At 41.3% G+C, this 23,342-nt stretch overlaps 1 protein-coding gene across 1 annotated transcript in view; it reads right to left on the bottom strand.

The window, feature by feature from the left end:
* The window catches only part of STON2 (stonin 2), a 78,106-nt gene that overhangs the window by 44,045 nt on the left and 10,719 nt on the right, over positions 1 to 23,342 (bottom strand). Inside the window, exons 2-4 of the mRNA XM_082057560.1 lie at positions 15,564 to 15,770; positions 14,861 to 15,115; positions 8,367 to 8,564 (exon numbers count right to left, since the gene is read on the bottom strand). Coding sequence (XP_081913686.1) covers positions 8,367 to 8,564; positions 14,861 to 15,115; positions 15,564 to 15,651 — 541 coding nt within the window. The 5' untranslated portion in view covers positions 15,652 to 15,770. The remainder of the gene's footprint in view (positions 1 to 8,366; positions 8,565 to 14,860; positions 15,116 to 15,563; positions 15,771 to 23,342) is intronic.

Genomic DNA, 23,342 nt, shown 5'->3' with positions numbered 1-23,342 from the left:
TCTTTAATAAGAGTGATGATGCAGAACATAGTGTAAAGGGCACTGGAGGCAGGCTAGACAACCAGAAGGAGGGAGTGGAAATAGAAATTAACCTTAGTGAGGTAAGAAAACATTCTGGAGATGTTATTGTGCTCAGCACGTCTGATAAGCTCCATTCCTAAACTCTGACAGAACTGACATATATAAGTGCAGCTTTCATCATAAGGATTTTAGAAGAATTTGTTCAAATGGGGATAGTACTATACAACTGAAGAATAGTAAATAGAGTAACTGTATTTATAAGGGATAAAACTGACTTCGGAAAATATGAGCTGAAATTCTGACTGCAATAGTATGCAAGACTTTAGAAGCAAGAAGTGAAACACAGAAGATGAAAACGGGGATGGAAGCTAGCTTTAAAATATTTAGTTTGTTCCAGCCAAACCTAACAGATTTCTTTAACAACTGATTTTCTAAAGAAAAAAATAGATTTATCTGTATTAGAAAAAGCATTTAATGTGGTGTCACCTGGGAAGGAGTTAAAATGGATACTGATACCAGCGTTAAGACAGAACTAAAAACCAAGCTAAAAGGAAGACAGCTGTTGAGTTTCAATAGAAATACTAGGTTAGAGCACCTACAAGTAGGATTTATGGATTATGACAACATGATTAAGACTATGTTTATCCATATTTTAAAACAACGAGCATGGCACAGAAACGAACATGGTATTTCCTGAATGCACACAATTGGAGGAACTGGGTATGTAAAGGAAGCTCTGAACATCGGAGTGAAACGTGTGGTTCATTGTGAGGACTGAGGTAACAGAAATGAGATGAAATGTAATAACATAAAGTTCACAATCAGGTATTTAAGGACAGATACATTTGTTATAATGAAGAAACTCATCAGTTATGTATGAGAGGCAATGATCTAGGATGTACACAGTCAATCTGAATATAGTGTAAGGGTACTTGCCTGATACACTACTACAAAAGGAAAGAAGATGTGGAAACAGTAATATCTAGATATTAGGCTATGGTGAGACCTTAGTCTGTGCAAAGTTTTGGTTACCACATCCAAGGAAGATTAATTCAAACAGTAACACAAGCTGAGAAGGGCTTGCTAGGATGATGAGGAGAATGGAGAACAAGAATACTAAAGACCCTGTCTCATTTAGTTTAGCAAATGAAAACAGAGAGGGTTATAATTACACCGTATAAATATATTTAAGGGCTTGCACTAAAGAGGGCAAAAAGCTATTTGAAAGACAATATTGGCACAGGAACATGAGGATAGGAAATGGTCATGAATACATTTACAGCAGTGTCCTGGGAAATAGCTTCCATTCCCATGGTCTCAAGTGGATCATGTTTAAAGCTGTCTGAAATGTCTACAAGTGAAAATACATCAGTTTCAATAAATTGGTGACCAAAGTCTGCACTTAAATGGCATAATTTCTACAAAGCTTGCAATGTGCATGAGGGCACAGAGCTACAGGACATAGGTTGAAAAGAACTTTGACTAAACTAAATTACTAGATTTGGAGAGGAACACACAGAGCTGCAGCTACTTGAAAATTCTGCTGCACCACAACAGGAATAGCTGGGACCTGAGTATTTTGGAAGCACTTTTAGGTGCCAAACCCAGATCTGGACTACTTCACAATAGATGCTGAGCACTTGAAGGAGTTTTTTTATAAAAAACAAATCCTAAGTCATAGTTCAAATCAGTCTCTTTGAGATTTAGAGCAACATCATTAGGAAGTCTACAGGTAAACTGAACTGGCATCCACATCACAAAATCCAGGATCACTCTTGGTAACCAAGATCAACCCAAAGGAAGTAGCATGAAGTCTCCTCTTCCTCTCACGTAATGGACACGGTCATAATGCAAATACCAGTTATATCTGTCCTAAGATTAGGCAGAGGATTTTTGTCTCACCTGTCAAACATAAGGACAAATTGCTTCTGATAACTGATGAACAAGCTCATTATGCAAAATTCGTGTTGTATCTGTGCTCCAGCATTATTTGGTTTGATCAAGGGTAGATCAGCTAGAAAACGGAGATGTTGAAGTAAAGACATACATTGATCTCCATACAGTACTCTCATCCAACTCTGCTCATTTCTGACTTGAAAGAGCAGAAAGTGTTACATTTTTTCTGTAACATTGGGCCCAAATAAAATGATAAAGGAGGCACATGTTCCGATAAAAATTGACATTAAAAATAATCACAAAAAGTTTCTATGTGGGGACAAAAAAAAAAATTGTCGACATAGAAGCTGGAGGTTTTGCTTAAATGATTCCTACATTCTTCTTGTTTTTAACAAACCTTCCTCCCATTTCATCCCACGCTGTTCTTTGAGCAGGTGACTCTATAACTGACCCCCTAAAGGCGTTCGTCAGCACTTTTCCAGTTCCTGTGCTGTGTAGTCCAGTGATCCCCTGAGCCTTTCTTAGGTTTCAGATTATACCAGAGTGAGGGAGAAAAAAGCAAATTCATGCATTTGGGCATCACGAAAGTTCTCATTCTTACTTTCTATCTGCTCCTGCTGGCTTTTTCACCTGCTGTTTCACACTGCCAGTTCTATTCAGCCCCTTCATATTCAGACAGGAAATTCCACACAGAACTGGGATCTCTAATTAAGAGCACATGAAATGACTTACAGTTCCTGTTAATTAGCACTACTGTGGAAACCTTGCTTGCTTCTCTGCCTCACAGAATTAACAGTGGAAAACATGAATTCTTAAGCAGGTAATTTCTCCAAGTGGCGAAGCTCGCTGCTGCGTGAGAGTTGCAAAATGGGACTCCCCAGGGTGCAGCCAGCTCCCCAGGGCACCGGCCATGTCACCCCCACAGCACACAGCTGGGACAGTGCCACACCACTGCCACTCCATCACTACAGTGACCTTGTCACCTCCTGCCAGTGGTACAGCAGTGTGCCGCCAGGAACTGAATGCAAAAGGTGAGCTAACACTGCCGAAGATTGCCACTCGTGTTTTCCGCTTTCAAAGAGCTGGATGTCAGGAGGTGCCTTGGTGCTCTTCCCTCCCAGCAGCTTTCAGTTCACAAGCTATTTAGCATCCTGCAGAATTGCTCCGAACAAACCTAGACTTTCCTCTTTCAACACAGCAATCACGGATAGCCAGTACACATAAGTGTCCCATTTCCAAACTGAAATGTCCTGCCCAGCTGCAAAATCTCCTGCTGAAGTCCTCTGGCTTATCACGTTGGCGTGTGGCTTTCTGCACTGCATTAGAGAGCAAATGGAGCCAATGTAAACACTGTGGCTGAAGAATCACAGCCTGACAAACACAAATAAAGAAAGGGCTTCGTACCACCTAGTCTGCCTCACTGGCATGAGATAAACTACAAAGCATCTACCCACATCTGTTCTCTTGGGACATTGCCTACACAAAGGGATATCGGCAGGTCAGTCCCATGACTGGGGCTAGAATTCTGGCCACTTTGCTTTCAGCTGCTCTGACTATATAAAACCACCAGTGAGTAGGAGTGGAACGAGTGAAATTCATTAAGAACACCATGTAGGTTCAGCACTTAGCTCTTTATAACAAAGTACAAGCCTGCTACAAATCTGTGTGCCTGCAGTTCAGAACAGCCATGAGGAGAAAACTCAGCACCTGAACTAAGAGATGGTCCTTTAGCCAGGGCCAATGACATGGATGAGATCAGAACTGATGCTACGCTGGCATGCAGGTGAGAAAACACACAGAAAAAATCCTATATTTTTATATATACATGCTTTTAATAAAAATGTTTTTAATTAAAACATTTTTAAGCAATAATGAAAATCAGAGCCAGTTCTTTCATGTTGCCACTTCCTCCTCTCACACTTTGCCTCTTCCCTGTCTTAGACCTGGTGTTTTCACGGATGTGGAATAGCAAGGGAGGCCTGATTAAGGAGCAGAATAAGACTCAGCCTAACAGGAATTAGGAAGAGCAGACCCTTTTTAGCTTTCTTCTAACACCTTTCTTGCTGTGACAGCAATACTATATCCTCTCGTCCTTGCACTCTGGAATTCCTCATCGTTCCTGAAGAAAAAGCAAGTATCTGATAGTCCTGGCAGCTTCAAACACTCTTCTTTGGGAGGCAGGGTAATACTTTGAAAATAACAACATTCTTGGAATTAATTCCTTGTGCTATTTATTAACTTTCTGGATTTTGAACAGCTGGGGTCACGCATGCAAATGTTTATCTCCAAACATGCAGATGTTCTCAGAAAACAACAACATAGCGATTCCCTCAGTATCCCAGTAGCCCCAGAGCTTCAGGAAAATGCCAAACAGAACAACTGGTCAGCAAACTGAACCACCAACATACCCAGCATAGCTGCAGCTCTCCTAAGATACAAATCAGAACAGAAACCACAAAAGAACTAGCAATACAATGCACCCAAAATAACTATTAGAGAACTCGTGTACAAAGCTAATCAGCTTTTTATATGTATATACACACACACACAGAGCACTATTATCTCACATAGATTTTATTATATATTCTATTTATATTAGAGTTTATTAACTATGCAAATATATCTTATCAATTTTATTATATGTATTGATCACATTTTTTTGTATACAAGTCAATATTTATTTTTAATTTATATAAATAAAATTATTTTAGAGATGAATGGCAAAGTGCAGAAATCCAAATCAGCTATGAGGTATTTGTGCTTAACCTCAGAACAGACCCCAGTGTTTCCAGATCCATAATCCTAGCTACAAGATGGCCTCTCCCTTGCTCCTCTGACATGTAGATATTTGGCCTTTTTTGAAAGCTGAGACAGGCATCTGCTTCGGAATGAATCAATACTTGTATTGTATCAGTAACAGAGATGTCCTGTGTTACTTATCTTGCAGAGTACAGCACAAACGCCAAAAGTTTCTGCGTCTTTCCGTGCTCATTGATCCAAGTTGAGCGACACAGCGATGCATGGTAGAAAGCTCTGCAGAAATGGCCCACTTTACCAGCACCAAATACAGCTTCATACACCCTGTGAAACCCTAGCTGCTGTGAAGTTCTTGTTGTTATAATCATATAAACACACCCACATTAAATGGGCAGTTTGCTATCACTTGACCCAAATTTATTGGCTAGCTGCTGCAGGCTAAAATAGCCTCCTCATACTGACAAAGATGAAAATAATATAAAAGGCCAGAGTTCTTGGTGCCAGAGTTCTAACTAGAAGAGACAATGAAGTGCAGCATATTCTAGCTGCACTTTGATTGAAGGCAAATCTTCTTTTTCAGCTCTGCTTGTGCAGTATTTACCTTCACCGCTGTGCAGTCTACTGCCTTTACAGGATGTCAATGAGCTTATCCTGACACCATCGGGCTTTCTGCAGTGCTCCCGTAGTGAGGGTAAACTCTCAGGCTAGGGTCATTCAGGTCTCTAGCATCTTTCTCAGATATCTGCGTAGGTCACATCTTACATAAACAGAGGCACTAGATAAAGCTCAAGCCCATGGAATTGTGTTGCACTGAAATCTTGTGTCAGTTGTGAGAAAGTTGATTCCCAGCCAATTTTACCTGCTTGCAGCCTACCAGCCCTGGACACCAGGATGTGCATTCTCACTGCTGGGATTCAGCTTTGGGTACACCCCTAGTCAGACCTACCTCAGGCTTCCATCTGCTCCCACACGAAACCCCATGCCCCAGTCTCCTACAGGCAGCTGATGCTTAAGCATTTTGCAGGCAGCCTGAAGTCAAGACAGATAGTGATATTATGGCACAGACTATCCTGGATGCTCTTCTGTGCTGTTCAGGCAATAAAAATTCACCATGGCTAAAACAGTTATTTTACCCAGTGTCTGACCATTGAGTAGAATTTTTCACACTTTTGTCATTAACAGGTTTTTCTTGCTTGAAACAATATTAAACTGGAGCTACTCTTATTGTCCTGATTCTCTACCATCACTAAGCAGATCAAAAATTTCTTTCTTATTTTTGTTGGGATTTTAGCAGTGAAAGGAATCTGATTTTTTTTTCTCTCCATCAAGCTTAACCTTGGAGTCAACATATTGGCTAACAGTCAATGTGACTTCACCATCACACAGAGCATGAGGATGTCTCACTCTTCTTTCATCAAAATAAAGTAAGTTATTTCATTGCCTTGATGGAGCCTTCCACCTCCACTGCAGACTCAGGCAGCCAGCCTTTTGAGAAGAGAAATGGCAATCAAATGCTTAGATCGAGTCAGGTTTGAATGACTGAATTTCTGGAGAGGGGCAGAGAGGAGAGAGAGCCATAATGCATTTTTGTTCATTTATGCACTGTGAGGGTGGGATGAAGGTGGAGCGAACAACAGAAAAGCAGAAATGTACAACAGCTGCATGGCCACCAGGTCCTCAGCTCCCTCACCTCCACAAACCTTGCTTGATGCCAGCAGGCACCTTTGGGGGGCGGGCTGTGAGCCATCCCACCAACAGGAACAAACAGATGCACTTTGTTCATGCTGCCCTTTGTAAACTCCACGCTTGGTGGTACGAAGACTCAATGTATTTCTTACTCCAGTTCCAGTACCACTGAGGTAGTGTATCTTACAAGTTTTAGTTAATGACGCAGCCTTGCCTATGTTACCTACTTTTTTACTTTTAAAAATTTATAGGTGGTTGGAATGATTTTTTGTACCTGTTTTGATAATAAATATGCCAGTTTGTGACTGACTGGGAAAGAAGGAAGAGTAAGAAGGTTGCATACAAAGCTTTTACCAAAGTATCAACTTTTGGCCATATATAGCAAACGACTCCATATGTATGCCAGTGTTATACACCACCATTTTTGCCTTTACTTTCTCTATATGATGCAAGGTATATATGAACCAGGCATCCCTCATTTCCCTTGATCACATGCAGACAGTCACCATGACAAAAGCCGCCCTTTGGCAACCTATACCAAATCAACAAACCAGCAATATCCAGCACACAGTTCAGATGAAAACCCTTACAGTTCTCCTTAACAGACACAAGCTCATCAGAACAGAACTGATGACCACACTGGCATCCAAACAGTTGGCACATGATCCAGCTTGCCCGTTCTACCTTTCTACCAGTGGTTTCCAGACTCAGAGCACACCAAGCAGAGGATTCTAAAATAAAAACAGTTTGAGAGACTTGTGGTAACTGTTATTTGAAGGAAGAAGGGCCTCTACTCATCCAAAGTAAATACTACTTCCCCACAAATCCTTTGTCTTAAGTGCCCAGCTAGTACCTACCATGCTGCTGTTTATGAACCTTCCTTGATGTCCAAGCCAGTTTCACTGAACCATCAAACAACACCCTTTTCAGGTAATGCAAGTATGTGCTCTTTATGAAAGGGACATATGACCTCAGTGGGGCTTAGGAAGTCTATGGAAGTCCACTCTCCCCAAACAGATCTTATTTCACACACACAGTTACATTCACCACCTGAGAGAAACACATTAAATAACTCACATGACTGAGCTATCATGACACCAGCAAACCAACTTTCATCACCAAACTGGTTAGCTACTGACCTTCCTCAACCTGAGAGGAACAGCTTCCAACATACTGCAGAATGCTTCCTCCTGCACCTGTGTTCTTCTAACCTTTTTGTGTCCTGACATGCCAGCTCTTTCTATGCTCTGTGAAAGTCTGCTTTGTCACACAGGAGTGCTCATCAGCCCAACTCTGGGATGACGCAGGTGGCACCACTCTGCTTTATTTCTCCAGCATCAGAGATTATCTAGAGTACAACTGAGCAGCAATGACCTACAATATCATACAGCATATCTTTCCAGAGTCAGGATACCACCTGAATAGATCCCTACAATGTCAGACAAAGGATCCTTAAATGATCACATCTGCTGCTAAACCATCCTCTGTCATTTCCTACATTCTCTCTGCATTACTGTACAGCAACAGTGCAAAGCACAGTGCAAGGAACGTATCCAGCAGCCTGGATCTGTGTCTTCGCACTCACTGAAACAGCCATGCAGAGCTGGCCCTGCCTCAGCTGAACATACTGATGAGTTAAGAAAATATCTGCATAGAAGTTCTGGAAGGGCAGCCAGCTTCTCCCACAACAGACTGAGAGCGAGCTCCCAGGTCAGCTTAAGCTGATGTGGTACGCAAATACCAGAAATGCTCCAACATTTCACTCAGATAAATCTACCAAAAACTACATAGTTGCATTTGGCTCTTGCTTTAGGAGCCTGCACATATCAGGTGTGTGTCAAATCCAGGTGTGATTTTTTTTGGGAATTGGACTAGAACAAAATGTTAGTCTGCCTAATTTTTGAGCTTGTTCTGCTCTGGATCCACTCCCTGTAGCTCACTTCTGAGCAGTGAGTTTGAGTAGCATCAAAAAGATCAAGATGGAAGCTTGGAGGCTTCCCTCTTACCAGGTGAGTCTGCGGCAGACGTTCCACCGCTGGTCAGGTCCTCAGTGTTAACTGACTGCAGATCTGTATAGGAGGGAGCAATGCTTGGGCTGCTGGTGTCTTCCGAGTTGGTTGTCCAGCTGCTCTCTGAGGCACGGGCTCGCCTCTCGGAAGAGTTGGAGGAGGGGGATGTCCAGCTCGGTGCTTTTGATGAAGACACTGGAGATAGATAATACACAGGTATCGGTTAGAGACTTACAGGGCAATCTTCCAGAAGATCACAACTATTCCAAAGACACATCACATCAGTGTACTAACACTATGTAAATATAAATTTCAACATCCACAGCAATGCAGTTGTTTTGTAACAAACACACAGCAGCTTCAGTAGTGCCTGGCACTGTTATCCTCCAGCACTGCTCAGCTGTCTGCCTTACACCCCATACTGCTGGCACCTGAATGTTTCCCTGCTGTTCAAGTTTTGTAGAAGCTGTGACTTTTCAGAGCAGGCAGATTTCATGTTTCTGCCACCACAGACAAGATCTGAATATGTGTTGTGAAACGCAGAGAAGTTTTTATAGTACCACAGATTTTTATGAAGTGGTTTTCTGATATTTAATTAAGCATTCTCTATCTGTGACACCCACTCAAATCCAGTAATCATCTTAGGAATTCTCCACATGGGAGGAAGAATATGACTGAAAATGACTTACTGATGTGGACTAGAAATGGCTTTTGTTTCTGAACATGCAGGACAGAGTGCCCCAATCTGAATATACTGCATAAGATTCCTGCTCAGTTTAGGCCAAAAACCCTGTTCTACTCACTCACTAGACTTGCATGTCAAACAGTAAGTCCTGCCTAACCACCATCCAAAGTTCAGAACACAATCTTATACATCTACTGCTATGAATGTGTACTCTATACTCTGTGCATTGCATACTCTTTGCCCTAACAAATGTTAGGAACAATGAGCAACTCTAGTGAGGAAATAAAAAAACAAAAATGCAGTAAAGAAATCTTCCTGAACTAAGGAAAGGCATATTGGTAGAATCTAATTCTAATTTAACATGAGCATTATAACTGTTTTTTAAGTTAGTACATCTATGTTTATATTTTAAACCAACGAAGATCTCAGTGCACCACAAATCTTGCAGTTACAGAACAACCAGTGACAGAGGGTCTCTTCTCCCTATGTACTACATAAACGACTCTTACTAGATTGACAGATTTGGAAAAAATGGTGAGTTAATGTTAAACAGGATTTCTCTCTCTCTGCTCTATCAAAGCAGTACAGTGGGACACCATTTCATTAAGGGAACCTTGCTGTGTGCATAGGGGGACTATCCAAACAGTGCTCCCTACCTTGCCAGTTCAGAAGTGCAAATTTATTTTATATAGCTGCAATTCTACCTCAGGTAAGCAGGTATTAATATATTTATATTTGTACAGCTGTGAGCCTATGTACTGAGTTGCTTCTGAGTAGAGTCATCCCTAAGGATGAGGAGCTGAAAGTCAGGAGATGTGTCTCCTTCCTGCACATGTTGACAACTGCTGTGCGGAGAGTGTTGTGACCACAAAACCCCACTTCTCCCTCCAGTAATTGTGCACTGTGTTGTGCTTGACACCTGTAGAGAAAGGACAAGTGTGTGATTATAACGTCAGTCCCTCTCTCAGCCATTTTGCTAAACAAGGCATAAAGCACCTGAAAAGCCACCTTTAAAACTTCACTTGAAATCGCTTGACAGACAGAATTATTTATTTGGATGCAGAGGACAAGCTGAAAAGCTGAGCTCCATACATAAGCCAGGAGCAAGAGCAAAGGGCTTTTAAGTGTTTTATATCTGGAATTCTAGAAATTGTGGAATTATTTTATAAAACAATACCTTAGATTTGCAATGTTTCTTTTTTTTTGCTTAAAGCCAGTCACAGCAACATGAAAAACCTAAGTTAATTTAGAAACACAGAAGATTTAATAATTCATATACTGTCAACTAGTTTTGTGCTTTGCAAAACCAGCTTTTGTTGAACAGGGAAACTGACTGGAATAGTGTTGCAGAATACTTACATAGAATTGCGAATTAATTTTATTCCAAATAAGTTGTGCCACTTCAGAAGAATATAATTATTTGGTTTTTCTAAAGAAGAAGATTTGTATTTTGGAAAACTGTAACCATACAGAGCTTTTTCTGAAACAGATATTCTTTAAAGTCTTACTATAATCGACTCTTACACCTACCACTGTTTCAGGTTCCCTAACGCTTGGAAGTAGTAAAAGTGCATTTTTCCCTATGCTGAGTCAAACAACAATCTAATCAATCACAAAACAAAAAACAAAAACCAAAAAAACAGAAAAAAAAAGACAAGAAGTAAAAATGTAGACATTTTTAGGTCCCTCTTCAGATGCTCCTGCTGCTCTCCAGACTCCTGGAAGTGCTGAAACTGAGTTTGTAAATAAGCTAGGGTTTTTCTCCTAGAAATTTGGAATTTGGTGTCTAATGTCAATAGATGCACAGTAACAGCCTTTCAGCTGCACTAATTCTCAGAAATCTGTTTATGTTGAAAGTCCACTGCTATAACTATCCCTAACAGGCAAACTCTGTAGCATGCGTAGGACACTGAAAATCAACTCATTGTTTCCCAAACTGAAAAATGTTTTCTTCCACATGGATTTTACATTTCTTAACGTGTTTGTTCCTAATACAATGGATTGCTTTTAATATGCAGATTTACCTTTAAGCATTCATTCCTCTTTGATGTTTTGAGGACACATCACTACACCATATTACAATCAACCTTGTCAGCACCACGCTGTTTCCTTTCCTATCACACAGGACCTCAGATTTTTCTGATTTTAGGACAGCATCACAATTGGTCTGGCTTTCAGCTGCTCATCTCATGTTGCACGTACTTCCTATTTTCAGACAGAACTGCACAAAATGGTTAAATTGAGATTTGCCTTACTGTGGGAAACCTCTCAAGGGACATGGTAGGAGTCCAAGTTACTTGAGCCATTTAAAAGTAGACAAAGCTCTCGGGAAGAAGCGGTGGGGGGACAGGGGGCGGTGTGCGAGGGGTGGGTGTTGTGTGGAACAGATGATGTAACAGATCTTGCTGTGCTCTAATTTTGGTGCTTTGCTGAATACCTCATTGAATTCAAGAGTGCAGCTAACACCGATAGAATACGAGATTGCCCATTGTGTAACAAATGCAAATGTTATGTCACCAGCTGGCTGTGATCATTTAGAGATTATGTAATGTTTGTGATAGGAACATTTGAGTGAGCCCAAAAGTCTCATTTTTCACTTTTGCAGTACCAGTTTGACTAGCCTGATAGTAACTATGAGAATAATGTTTATAGTGCCACAGACTTTTATAGAGGAGTTTTATTATAATTAATTAAGCATTCCCTGTCTGTGCATTCTCCAGCAAAAGGAAAATGAGGAAGAGGGTACCACAATACATCATTTTTGCGACTAAATATTTCTGTGGCCTTGCTCAAGAGTTACTGCTTCCCAGGGAGAAATCCAGATCCTTTGGCAGCTGTCAGTTAAGAATGCATAAACCTAAAAAGCGGAAATATTTTGAAAGGAAGATTTTTGCCTAGCGTTTACTTTGTCTATACCAGGTAGAATGAAGGGTTTACAAAAATGCCCTAAATAAATATCATTTCCGCTATGATGCTCACAATGGGTGCTTTTCTTTGCTACTACTCAGGTCTTGACTTCTCACATTCAAAATTTGTTGCCTGTGTTTTCAGCCCTGTTTCTTACTATCAGTCCCCCTAATTTCTGCTCTGTCTTCCCTTTTCCCAGGGCAACAAGGGTTCAACATTAGACTCGTTTTTCTTTTAGACATATTTCCTATAGGATAACCACTACATGACAGTTGTCTTTAAAGTATTCTTTTTTCTTGACTGTGAGCACTTTGAGACAAAGATCTCCTTCCAGGGGAACCTGTGCAAAAATACCGTAGGAACTATGGTTGGAGTAAGACAGCATCTCTCCCTCCTAGGGCCCATCTTCCCCGCTCTCACAGCACTCTGGAAATGCCAATTCACAAGCCATTTTCAAAACCTGTTTCCAGGCAGCCTGGCCATCAGCCTGGGGAATGATCTAGTGAGCTGTGCAGCTGCTTCAGCATGGACAGACAGATGATTTCCCAACAGTGCTGGAGCCCTGACAGGATTGTGGTCAGGGTGCTGAGCCTTCAGGACATTGCTCTTCACAGCTGCCTGCACAGGAAACAGATTTCAAACATCTCCATCCTTCTCACACCAATCCATCTGTCCATAGTTGCCCTTTATCCACTTCCCCCTGGCCCGTATCTGGCTATTTGCTATTGTTCTTATGCAGGCTGTTTGCTACTGGAAATGAATAATTGCTGTCACCACAGGCTTTCCCCTGAGTGTGTCAGTGTGTCGTGATTATAACACAAAGTCCCCAGCTTTGCTGCCGCCCATAGAAAAAAAGACGTGACCTGCAAATTAATTGAGAACAACAAGGCTGAAGTTTATCCTGCTTCTTCCTGTCAATGTCCTCCTCAGAGTAGAGGGCCAGAAACAAAGAGCTGTCATCTCTTCTGCCCCACAATCTTCCCTTTAGAGGCTGCCAGATGTACTGGTCTTGCCATTTTAAGATGGGGTCCAGGAAGGAGTGAAGCTAGCTCATAAATGAGGATTTCAAAATATCCACATCACCTCCTTAGACTTCCCACATAGTTACAGAAAAACAGCCTCCCATACGAGAATTACATGGAGTAAGAAAGCAAGAGCCCTGATCTGACTGCCAGGGGAACCATCTTCCTCCATGAATCTCAGTCAGATGCTAAAAGTTAGTGTATGAATACTCCCCCAGTAGCATGGATCACTTGGGATAAGCCTCTACAGCAGCACAAATGGGTGCCTTCTTCAAAACAACAATGCTTTGGAAAGTGTTCTCTGGGATATCCTAGAGCTCTGCCTACAACCTAGTGTCCCCTGTGACTGAAAACACAAACCAAGAGGCAGTGATTTTGCTAAGCACAGACCTTAAGACTGGGTTACATCCCTTTAAGGATGGGAAATCAAGTAATGTGCCATTAAATTAGCTTTATGGAAGTGTGGTTGTTATGGCTAACTTTGTTTAGGCAAGTAACTTTTTTTAACAAGATTGTGCACTCAAAGAGTTTTCCAGTTGACAAGGGCATCACAACATTAGGAAGGAAATACGGAGTCAGAGCAACCAACAGCTCCATTTGAAAAAGTACGTGGCTTTATGAACTTGTATGGGCAAGAGTAAGGATCACTTAACCATGCAATTAAATAATAGAGGTAGAGCATCTCAGTTTTACAGGTTTACAGTTACGGGTTTTCTTACTTTTCCGCTTATCGCCAGGATCAGTAAGTATTTACAACTACGAAGAATAACCAACACATAAATCTAAGGATAAGACGGGTCTTAGGCAGAGCTTCAGAAAAACTTATTTTTGCATGAAGACTCACCCACATCTGCACAAAGGTCTACCCACTGTCTCAGACTAGTCTATAGCACGCATAAAAAGAGCAGATGGAAAACTGTTGGATTTTATCCAAAGTTGCCAACCGAAGGTTTCTGACAGAAGTATTATTCATGTCACAGGGAGTATTTGATGGACTCGGTAAGCAGAGGAAAGCTATAACTCTTTAAATGGCTTTCATAACTAGAAGTAACAAAGTGGAATTGCAAAGACAGAATCTCAATTTGAACATGAAGAAGTAAACTAATGTTTTCTTGGGCTATTACACCGCAGTCTCCTGTGAGGAGGGACAGAAGTCTGTTTGCCCAGAAAAGCTAGAAGCTCATGTAGCGATATCAGTTAGCATAAGCTGAGGAGGAAAGACAGAGGCTTTGCATGCTTGTTTAAAGTATGTCAGAAAGAACTTTTACATTCAAAGAAAAGTACCTGCAGCCCTGGAATCAGAGTCAACTTTGGTTGCTTTTGTAATTCTCCAGCTGCTAAATCATAGCATCAAAAGACAGCACAAAGTACTGATGGTCATTGGCGTACCAGTTGTTGGTCTCACTAAGCTTCTGGCAAAAACCATATGGGGACTATGAGCAGATAAAGACCATAACCACAGAGGACAGTTATCATCATTCTTTCAGTTCCAGATGACAGAGGCAAGCACAGCTCAGACTTTTTAGATGGCTGTTCATACCTGTACAGAAGAAATGTCACTACTGAAAACACCAATATGCTGTTTCCCTATGAGCACATTTTGGCAGTCTCCAGGGTCAAGACATAGGTGGAATAAGGCATAGAAGTCTTTTATCTTTTTTAGAAAAAGAAAACATGTTTGGTTTATACTGTTAGTTCAACCCAGAATTAAATTATGAGCCCTTTTCAAAACTCCGCTAACATTAATTCTGTTAAAATACAGTAAAAGCTAGTCAAAGTTCAACCTCTGACAAATCAAAGAGCAAGGAAAAAATCCCGTAGGCTCTCACTGTATTCTGTCAGCTACTGGAATGGACCTTTTCAGGCATTTGCCTCACCTGCTTGTGGGTGGGTTGACGAAACACTTGTCCATGGTGCATCTTCAAACTGCACCCAAGCACTGATGGATGCTGACAAATCAGCGCTGGGACACACATGGTTCTCAAGCACAGCAGAATCCACCTTGGATTTGTCAGCTGCATCATCCAGCTCTGTGTGGGAGAGGTCCTGAAATTCTCTGTCCACACTGGGGTTCTCTTCTGAAGAGGTATCTGAGGAAGAAAAACGTTTCTCCAGAGGCTCCTCGGTGCTACCTAAAATAGAGAAAACAATAAAAAGATTGGTAGGACTCACCATCACTTCATTTTTTTTAAATTGAAATCTCTAAAATTTGCCATTAAATGTAGGAAGAAAATTTTCCTTCACCTAATGTAGTTTTTAGTCTAAAACTGGGCATAGTTTTGCATTAGATTATAATAAGTGAGACTTCCTCCACGGTCAGTTGGATACTGTCTTGAATTTCAAAGGACAGATCCAAACCCTGCATTAGATCTATGCTAAGAAAATCTCACATTAGGAGAGTATTTTTACATTTTTGGCCCAAATTCTTCTATTATATAGGTGCAGCAGGAGATAATTTAACCTCTGCACATACTGCTTCCACTCAGAAGGTATGATCTGTGATGCTAGATAGATGACAGTAGTTGCTCTAATGCAAACACAGAGTCTCAGAAGGTTCTAAGAACATCAGAGATAGCTTACCTCGTGGGTTAACAGGGAGGAGCAGATCATCAGTGAAGGACACCCACTCAGACTGGTGGGAGGCAATGACACTAGTCAGAGACGTCATATTCGCAGCAGGCTACTCATCTTCACTTGGGGATTACAAGGAGGAAGCAGAATGGGAGAGAGGTGTAGTGAAGGTGAGCCAGAGGGACGCACGTCCTATGCGCTTTCTTTTCAAGTGCTCTTAAGACAAGAAAGGAGTAAATAATGTCTTTTAGAAACTTAAGTGGGAGAAATGAATGCTGCCATTTTAATAACACAGAATGTCAAACCAATTTATGTACCACACACAGAGCACTGTTAGAAGCGCTGCCACCTTTGAGACAGGAATGTCACCTGTGCCTAGAGGAGGGCTACATCGGAGCAACTCCTTGATTAAAGCATCTTCAAACATCCTCATGTTAAAACAGTCAATCACCAAACCCAATGTTTTATTCCTTACTCACAGAGCCATGTCTCTCATAACCCCCGCAAGAGAGGTGATGAGGGGATTTCCCAGGTTCACCAAATTCTGATTATGATGTAAGTTAATCCCAGTTCCAAGGTGTCAGCATCTCCTTGCTCATCTTGCTGCTTACAATGTCTGATCCCTCTCCAGAGCAAGCAACAAACTGCACGTTCATTATCTGTAGCATTTATGTAACTGGTTCTGGGATCGGGATGGGTTGCCCATGATTCTCACCACAGTCTGGGTACCAAGGGATGCCCTCTCAGCTAGCTGCACTTTCCAGGCCTGACTGGAACTTCGCATTTTAATTTTTAAAAAATAACATCTTAAATCTTCTCTGGAGTTAAGCATGATTTTGCTGTAGCCCAGTAAATGTCTTCACAGACACAACAACTTCAATTAGAATACACTCCAGTGGGACGTACCCCACACAGACCTGGGAATCTGCTCTGGTTGTTGGTTAGTAACTGAGAAGGTCAGCTCTGGGGAGAGAAGTTCTCTTCTATGAGCTCCCATCAGCAGCTGCTCCCATGAGCAGCCTCAGGCTGCAGACCTCTTTAAAACTCTCAGAGGACTACTGCCTCCTCCTAGGGAAGCCTGTGAATTCTGTCCACAATTATCTGAAGCACTGGAGCTCTTGTTGCCATGGTATTCAAGCACTTGAAAATACTAGAACTCAGACTTGGTTATTTTAAAGAGCTTTAAGTAGCATGTCTTGGCCTGTTGTCTTTCACCTAAGTAAAAGGGTTTTTTGGGGTGAAACTTCATGTTGGTGTACAAGAAGAGATACTTCACCTAGAGTTTTCTTTACCCTACATTAACAACATTTAGGTCCGAAGAGTAGACTGATACTGAAATGCATTCATTCCTTAAGCATTTTCTGCAGGAAGTAGATCATTAAATGGCTCCAACATGATTATTCTCTTCACAGCCACAAAGTTACCAGTCTGCTGAAGGCAGGTCAGCAAGTAAGGGCAGTGTGAAAGAGCTGAAAACTTAAAAGTTTGGAAGTCACAAACCAGACTGACACTCAGAGAGAATTTGTAGGTCTGTGTTCATTGTCTGAAGATGAACCTTTTCAAACAGAATTGAACACAAAATGCATGGTTCCCGGCAAACACAAGAAAGGATTCCTGGAGACAATCCTGATGGTTAAGTGCAATTTGCCAGGAGACTGATTCCCCCTTTGTAGTCTTTCCAGACCCTATGGCCACCCCACAGCCAGTCGCACTGCATATCTTTCCCTTGTCACACAACCAGTTCCCTAACACTGGAGAAACAGCTGCGCTTGAGCCCCAAGCTCTTTTCTTCCACCCCCATGGCAAGGCATCAGCCCTCACACAGTGTGGGGAGATACCTTTGCCTGCCTCGCACAGCATCCATTTTGAGTGCTATTAACAGAAAATACAAAGCTAAACATAGAGGCAAGCAAAGGGAAAAAGAATAATCAAATGTTTAGGGTCACAGGGATGCCACATGAGGGAAGCAGGGGATGACCGTGGTATCTTGCTTTCCTCGTGTGACCAATTAAGCTGCTTGGTTTGGGCTTGTTTAAATATCTGTAACCAAGTCTTCTTTTCCTAAACAACTGAAGACTGACCTCTCTTTTCTTCCTGATGGAAGCATGAAATGACAGGAAATGAAAAAAGAAAACAGTTTATCTTGCTCTTAATGCATAGAGACTCCAGTAGAGCTCATTTTTCCCCCTTCTTTTTTAATGTCAAGGGAAAAAAAAGCCATGAAAGAAGGCAAGAAAAAGTACTGTTTCAGCTGTGAAGACATGTGGGAGAATTACACCATTATTTTAGGATGGACTTTCTCTTTTACCCTACTGCCCTGGGACAAGTATACTTTTCTAAAGTCACTGAGTAGCAGATAGCGAAACTTAAACACCTTAAAATAGCTAGGGAGCCCCATGAGCCCAGAAAAACATCCAAATACTGTTCAGTGCAGCATAGAACTCTAACTATGCAACTTCCCCCTGGCTGACATTTTCTAGAGCCTTCCCAGTTTGGTAGATGAAAGAGACTGTGTTGACTTATCAAGGTTATTACAACTTTTGGATAAGCAGCCCAAAAGAGAGGAAAGTCAGCCTGTGTATATCATAGTGTTAAAGATTCTCAGAACAGAAGCACTCTGAGGATGCACATGTTAGAATGAAAAGAAAACCATTCAAAAGACAGAATTTCTCATTCTCTCAGCTTTCACAAGAAAGCATTAATCGCTCCTCGACCTAAATGCCTGTGCAGAATTATGAATTATGTACAGCTAACTCCTGTGCAGTCTACGTGGAAAGGATACAACTTCATCACCAAATTATTTTTCACCTCTTTGCAGCTTCTTCCTTAGAAAAAACACCCAAGCCAGCCCTACTGTGAACCAAGGACCCTTGGCCAGCACACCACCAATACCACTGTGCATTCACTTAACACAACGATGCTGCAATTTGCAAAACTTCTACAGAGATACATGTCGCCAGGGAACATTTGACACTGTGGAAAAACCCAAATCCTTTCTGTAGCAAAGCAATCAGCACCCACTATTTAAAACATGCAGCAAATACTCTAAGTTTTTCTCCCTGTCTTCAGACTTCTCAAACATCTATAGCTATTTCTAGATAAATAGATTTTGGAGACTTGAAGGACTAAGGGAACAAATAGTCCCTCTACACTCCAAGTGAGCTACAGTTAAGCAAAAGTTTATGCTGTTCAGGCCAAGCAAAAAGAGATGGAAACACATTTACTGGAACAAGGTAGAATCATAGATCAGTTTGGGTCGGAAGGGATCCTCAAAGGTCATGTAGTCCAACCCCCTGCAATGAGCAGGGACATCTTCAACTAAATCAGGTTGCTCAGAGCCCCGTCCAGCCTGGCCTTGAATGTTTCCAGAGATGAGGCATCTACCACCTCTCTGGGAAACCTGGGCCCATGTTTCACCACCCTCATTGTAAAATATTTCTTCATAACATCTAGTTTAAATCTCCCCTCTTTTAGTTTAAAACCATTACACCCTGTCCTGTTGCAACAGGCTCTGATAAAAAGTCTGTCCTCATCTTTCTTATAGGCCCCTTTTAAGTACTGAAAGGCTCCAATAAGGTCTCCCCAGAGCCTTCTCTTCTCCAGGCTGAACAACCCCAACTCTCAGCCTGTCCTCACAGCAGAGCTGTTCCATCCTTCTGATCATTTTTGTGGACTCCTCTGGATGCTCTCCAACAGGTCCATGTCTTTTCTGTGCTAAGGGCTCCCAGGTATTCCCAGGCCAGGCCAGCATTACACCTCTCTACATGAATGGGATTTGTATCAATTTAGATTTTGTTACTTCTGGATTTGTGTTATTATGTGCATTAAGCTTTTGGTGCTAGTGTTAGGTAAAAAAAAACCAACAACCAACCAAACAAAAAAACCTAATTTATCAGATCTCTTGTAAAAAAATTGTCAAAAGTTTGTTTGTTACTATTACACAGTAAATACAAGGTAAAGCAGATGTTATGCATCCTGACCCAAATGATCCTTACCATCAATTCCAGTGTAGTGATTTGACCATGAGGCATAAAACCCTAAGAAGCTGAAATTTCTGCTTGAGGTGTCTCACATTTACATTCATTTCACATGTAAATCTGAGTGAAAAATGGGCAACAGTTATTTCTAGTTCTCCAAAGGGCACAGATCACAGACCCAGAACAAAACTCCTCCTAATGTTTTGATCAACCATATTACATAAACCTTTCCTAAAACTAATGAAGGTTCCCTCGAAAATGACAACACTACTTTAATAACTAGAAAACTTGTCTCATTTCAAATCTATGTAAATTCAGTTTACAGCCATTTCTTGTGACATGCTTACCTGCCTATCTCCCCTTTTGTACAACTCCACTCTAGCAAAATATCATCATCCCTCTCCCTTTATTTTGCTAAGCAAAAAACATATATTTGAGCAAGTGACATAATATTCTGCTGCCAGAAATCTCATACCCAGCACCCTGTACAATGACCCCTCACTTTAGGTGGGACTTCTACACACCACGTGAGTACAAACACCAACAGTAGTAATGGTTCATAGCACTACTGAGACACTTTAGAAATAGCTGTAATGGAATGGTGTTTTTGTAAACATATCATTCCAAGTATTTAATTACTCATATGTTTGGACAGCAAATTTGAACATTGTTTCTCAGGACATTTCAACTCTGCTCAAAAGAAACAGCTTAGCACAGTTAATCATTTTAAGTACTAAGGGGCATTTATCCAATTGCTTCAAGTTAAATACATGCTGCATTAGGCTTTATAACCACTAGCCACAGCTACCAGATTACAGTTACATGGAAAAATAAAAGGAGAATAAAAACTGAGAGGATTAAATTCAGGTTTTGTTTTGCAAAGGTAACATCAATAGCAAATCTGTGCTAAATTTATTGCCTTACATGGCAGCACCACTGAAAAAAATCCCATAATCTATACAGTGATACTGTTTTTCTTGGGAATGCATTCCCTTACAATCCCAGGGACCTAAACATTAATGTGTTACTGTACTTTGCATTTGGTTATTGTAGGAGATCATGGAAGGGAAAACGACACAAGCTGTTAAGTTCCATGTATCAGAAAAAGAAGCTAAGCCAAAGGGACAGTAAAAACGGAAAGACTCTGACCGTGGCTTTTGTTGTAACAATCAAGTTTCACTAACACCAGGAAAGTCTCAAGGAAAAATATGTAATTTTATCTTGACCACGTGTTTGGCAAACCTGTACAGACGAAACAATTCTAGTAGCTCAAACTGAGGAATGATTGCTGCCTTGGGCAAATTTCCAAGTGAGAGAGAGCTCGCAGCTCTTTCTCTCAACTTGGCCTGTAACAAGCACTGACCATCAGCACATCATGACCTGAATAATAAACAAACCCTAAACTGGAAATCTGTTCTCAAGCATCAAAAGTCCCAAGTACTTCAGGGTGCCACAGCAAAAACAAAACCCGGTCATAAACAACGGGGAAAAAAATCAAACTAAACAAAAACACAAAACAAACCAAAAAAACCAAACCAAAACAAAACAACAACCCATGAAAAACCCAAAACACAGAAATAAAACCATAACAAAAACCCCACAAAAATCCAAAACCAACAACAAAACCAAAACAAAACCAAGAAAAACCCACTAAACTTGAGAAAACCAAGAAAACAAAGGAATTTGGTTTGTATTTTATTACTTCAAAAAAATCATTGCACCAGCCTCTGCCTAAGTACCTGAGGAACGATTACCTTAGGAATGACCCAGATGATGACAGGAATAAAGTCATATTTGATTATTCAATTATTGGATTCCTAATATTGAAAATCCTATTTTCTCCACGTAAACAACTCCTGTGGCTTATAAACTGCCCTGAGAAAATCTCAGGTTACAGCAGGTTTTAGAACTTACATCAGTTTTATTTACTCTGTTTCATATGTGCTATTACATGAGCTCCATGACTTCAGATTTAGCTTAAGAAGCTCAGTCACTCGCATGTATGAAAGCTCTCAACATGTATGGAAGAATCAGGGCTCAAAGGGAGCCAAAGTGAAACACCTTTGTGAAACTCCGGAAGCCTCTCTGGAAGGAGCAATGGCTTTGCCCATTATAAATTACACCCAAGTGAAGGATAACAACAGCCTTGGTAGCATGTTATCCTCAGAGCCTGGCCAAATCAACTCCATGGAGCTGTAAGGTAGGTTGTTACTACTGTCCCCTGGCAATTCTAGGCAGAGATGAAGTAAGGCAAAGTGTGGTACTGAAGATCAATATAACCATTTGGCACACTGGACAACAGTAAAGTGGTGGGGGTCTCCTTCAGCACAGGACCCAGTGCAGCTACTCTAATTAACAGCCATACGCAATTACTGCAACAGATATGAAGCGATCTGTCTAAATCCACACAAGTCAGTGACAGAACTGGTGTTAAAGCTGAGGTGACCCAAGATGCCCTTATTTTCTCTAGGCCACACGAACCTGACCACCACACACAAAACCACGTCTCACAATCAGCTCAGCTTTGCTGGAAGCTCACGTTGTGTGACAGTCAGAAGAGAGGCTGTAGGGGACGTGTTGGTAAGAAAGTCATAGGCATCTCCCTCAGGAATACTTGCATCAAGGCTAATATCTGAAAGGTCAACAGCTGCTGTTTTCTCTACATTGCAGTTCATCTGCTGCAGCAGCTTTTCCGTTTTCCAGAGAGATATATAGAGAGAACACCTAAGCTGCTCTCCTGCAGGCAATACCAGTCTGCTCAGAAGGCAATGGTCCCTCTCCCTCTGCTGAGGCCATGCCTTAGAAATACTTCACGGGTTCCAGATGCCACATAACGACAGCTAATCAGACAAGAGACTATTTAGAGCAATTAAAAACCTGATCCTGAAGGAAAATTGTACAGCTTCTTCCTTCTCTTGCTTGTACTCCCAAGAGCTTGAGAAATCTAGAAAGTCACTGTAGAAGAGCAGCAATACGGAAAAAGAATGGGAATATTTTTTTTTCTTACAATTAGAAGTAATGTATAATAGGCAGAAACTAATCGAGCGTGCCAGACAAAATGTTTGGCAGCAATAGGTCACATCCCAGTCACACTGGGAAAGCAGAAGCGCTAAATTTCAGGACTCTAAATATAGCTTGCTGTGGGTCTACAATGCATTCACAGCGTAACTGAAGCCTCCAGTCATGTAATTGCATTAAAACTTGAAGGATTTTTTCCAAAACTGCCAGCCTTCCAGTGCAAACTAGAATCTGAGGTAAAGATCAGACAAACACTTCTCTTACCACACTGCTTTAAAACCAAACTGGGAAAAGATCACAGGAAATAGGCAACAGGCCAATTTATTTAGCAGATCATTTGCACCTCTAAAATATGGGGTTTTTTTTCCAGTCAGTATTGCACAAGTAGGAGAAAAATAAGCAAAACGCTAATATAAGGGTTTGACTGTCCAAGGGTTAGGCTAATTTGGAATCTCTTTACAGATCAGGTTTTTATTTGTTCAATGAAAATCTGTGGGTAACAGCAATAGGCAATAAGAAATGTAAGTGCAGTAAGGAGGGATTGGTAGCATCCCCTTAGGAGAGCATAGGTGCATGGTCCTTACTGCTCTGCCTTGTCTTACGAAGGCCTTCAGCAGGCAAAACCCCAGAACAGGACCCTGATCCCAGAGCCTCCATACCCAACCATTACATGTCACAGACTTTCTCCGCTTCAGGATGGTGAATCTGTAATAGTCGCAACTATTGCACAGTGTAATGCTACAACAAGTGATGGTCCAAATCCATAGTACAGGGAGGGAACTGGGTTGAAAAA

The sequence above is a fragment of the Streptopelia decaocto genome, assembly GCF_964273445.1.
Source record: "Streptopelia decaocto genome assembly, chromosome: 7".
Lineage (NCBI taxonomy): Eukaryota > Metazoa > Chordata > Aves > Columbiformes > Columbidae > Streptopelia > Streptopelia decaocto.
Note: the sequence above shows the minus strand (reverse complement) of the source record. Positions and strands in the feature narration are given on the sequence as shown.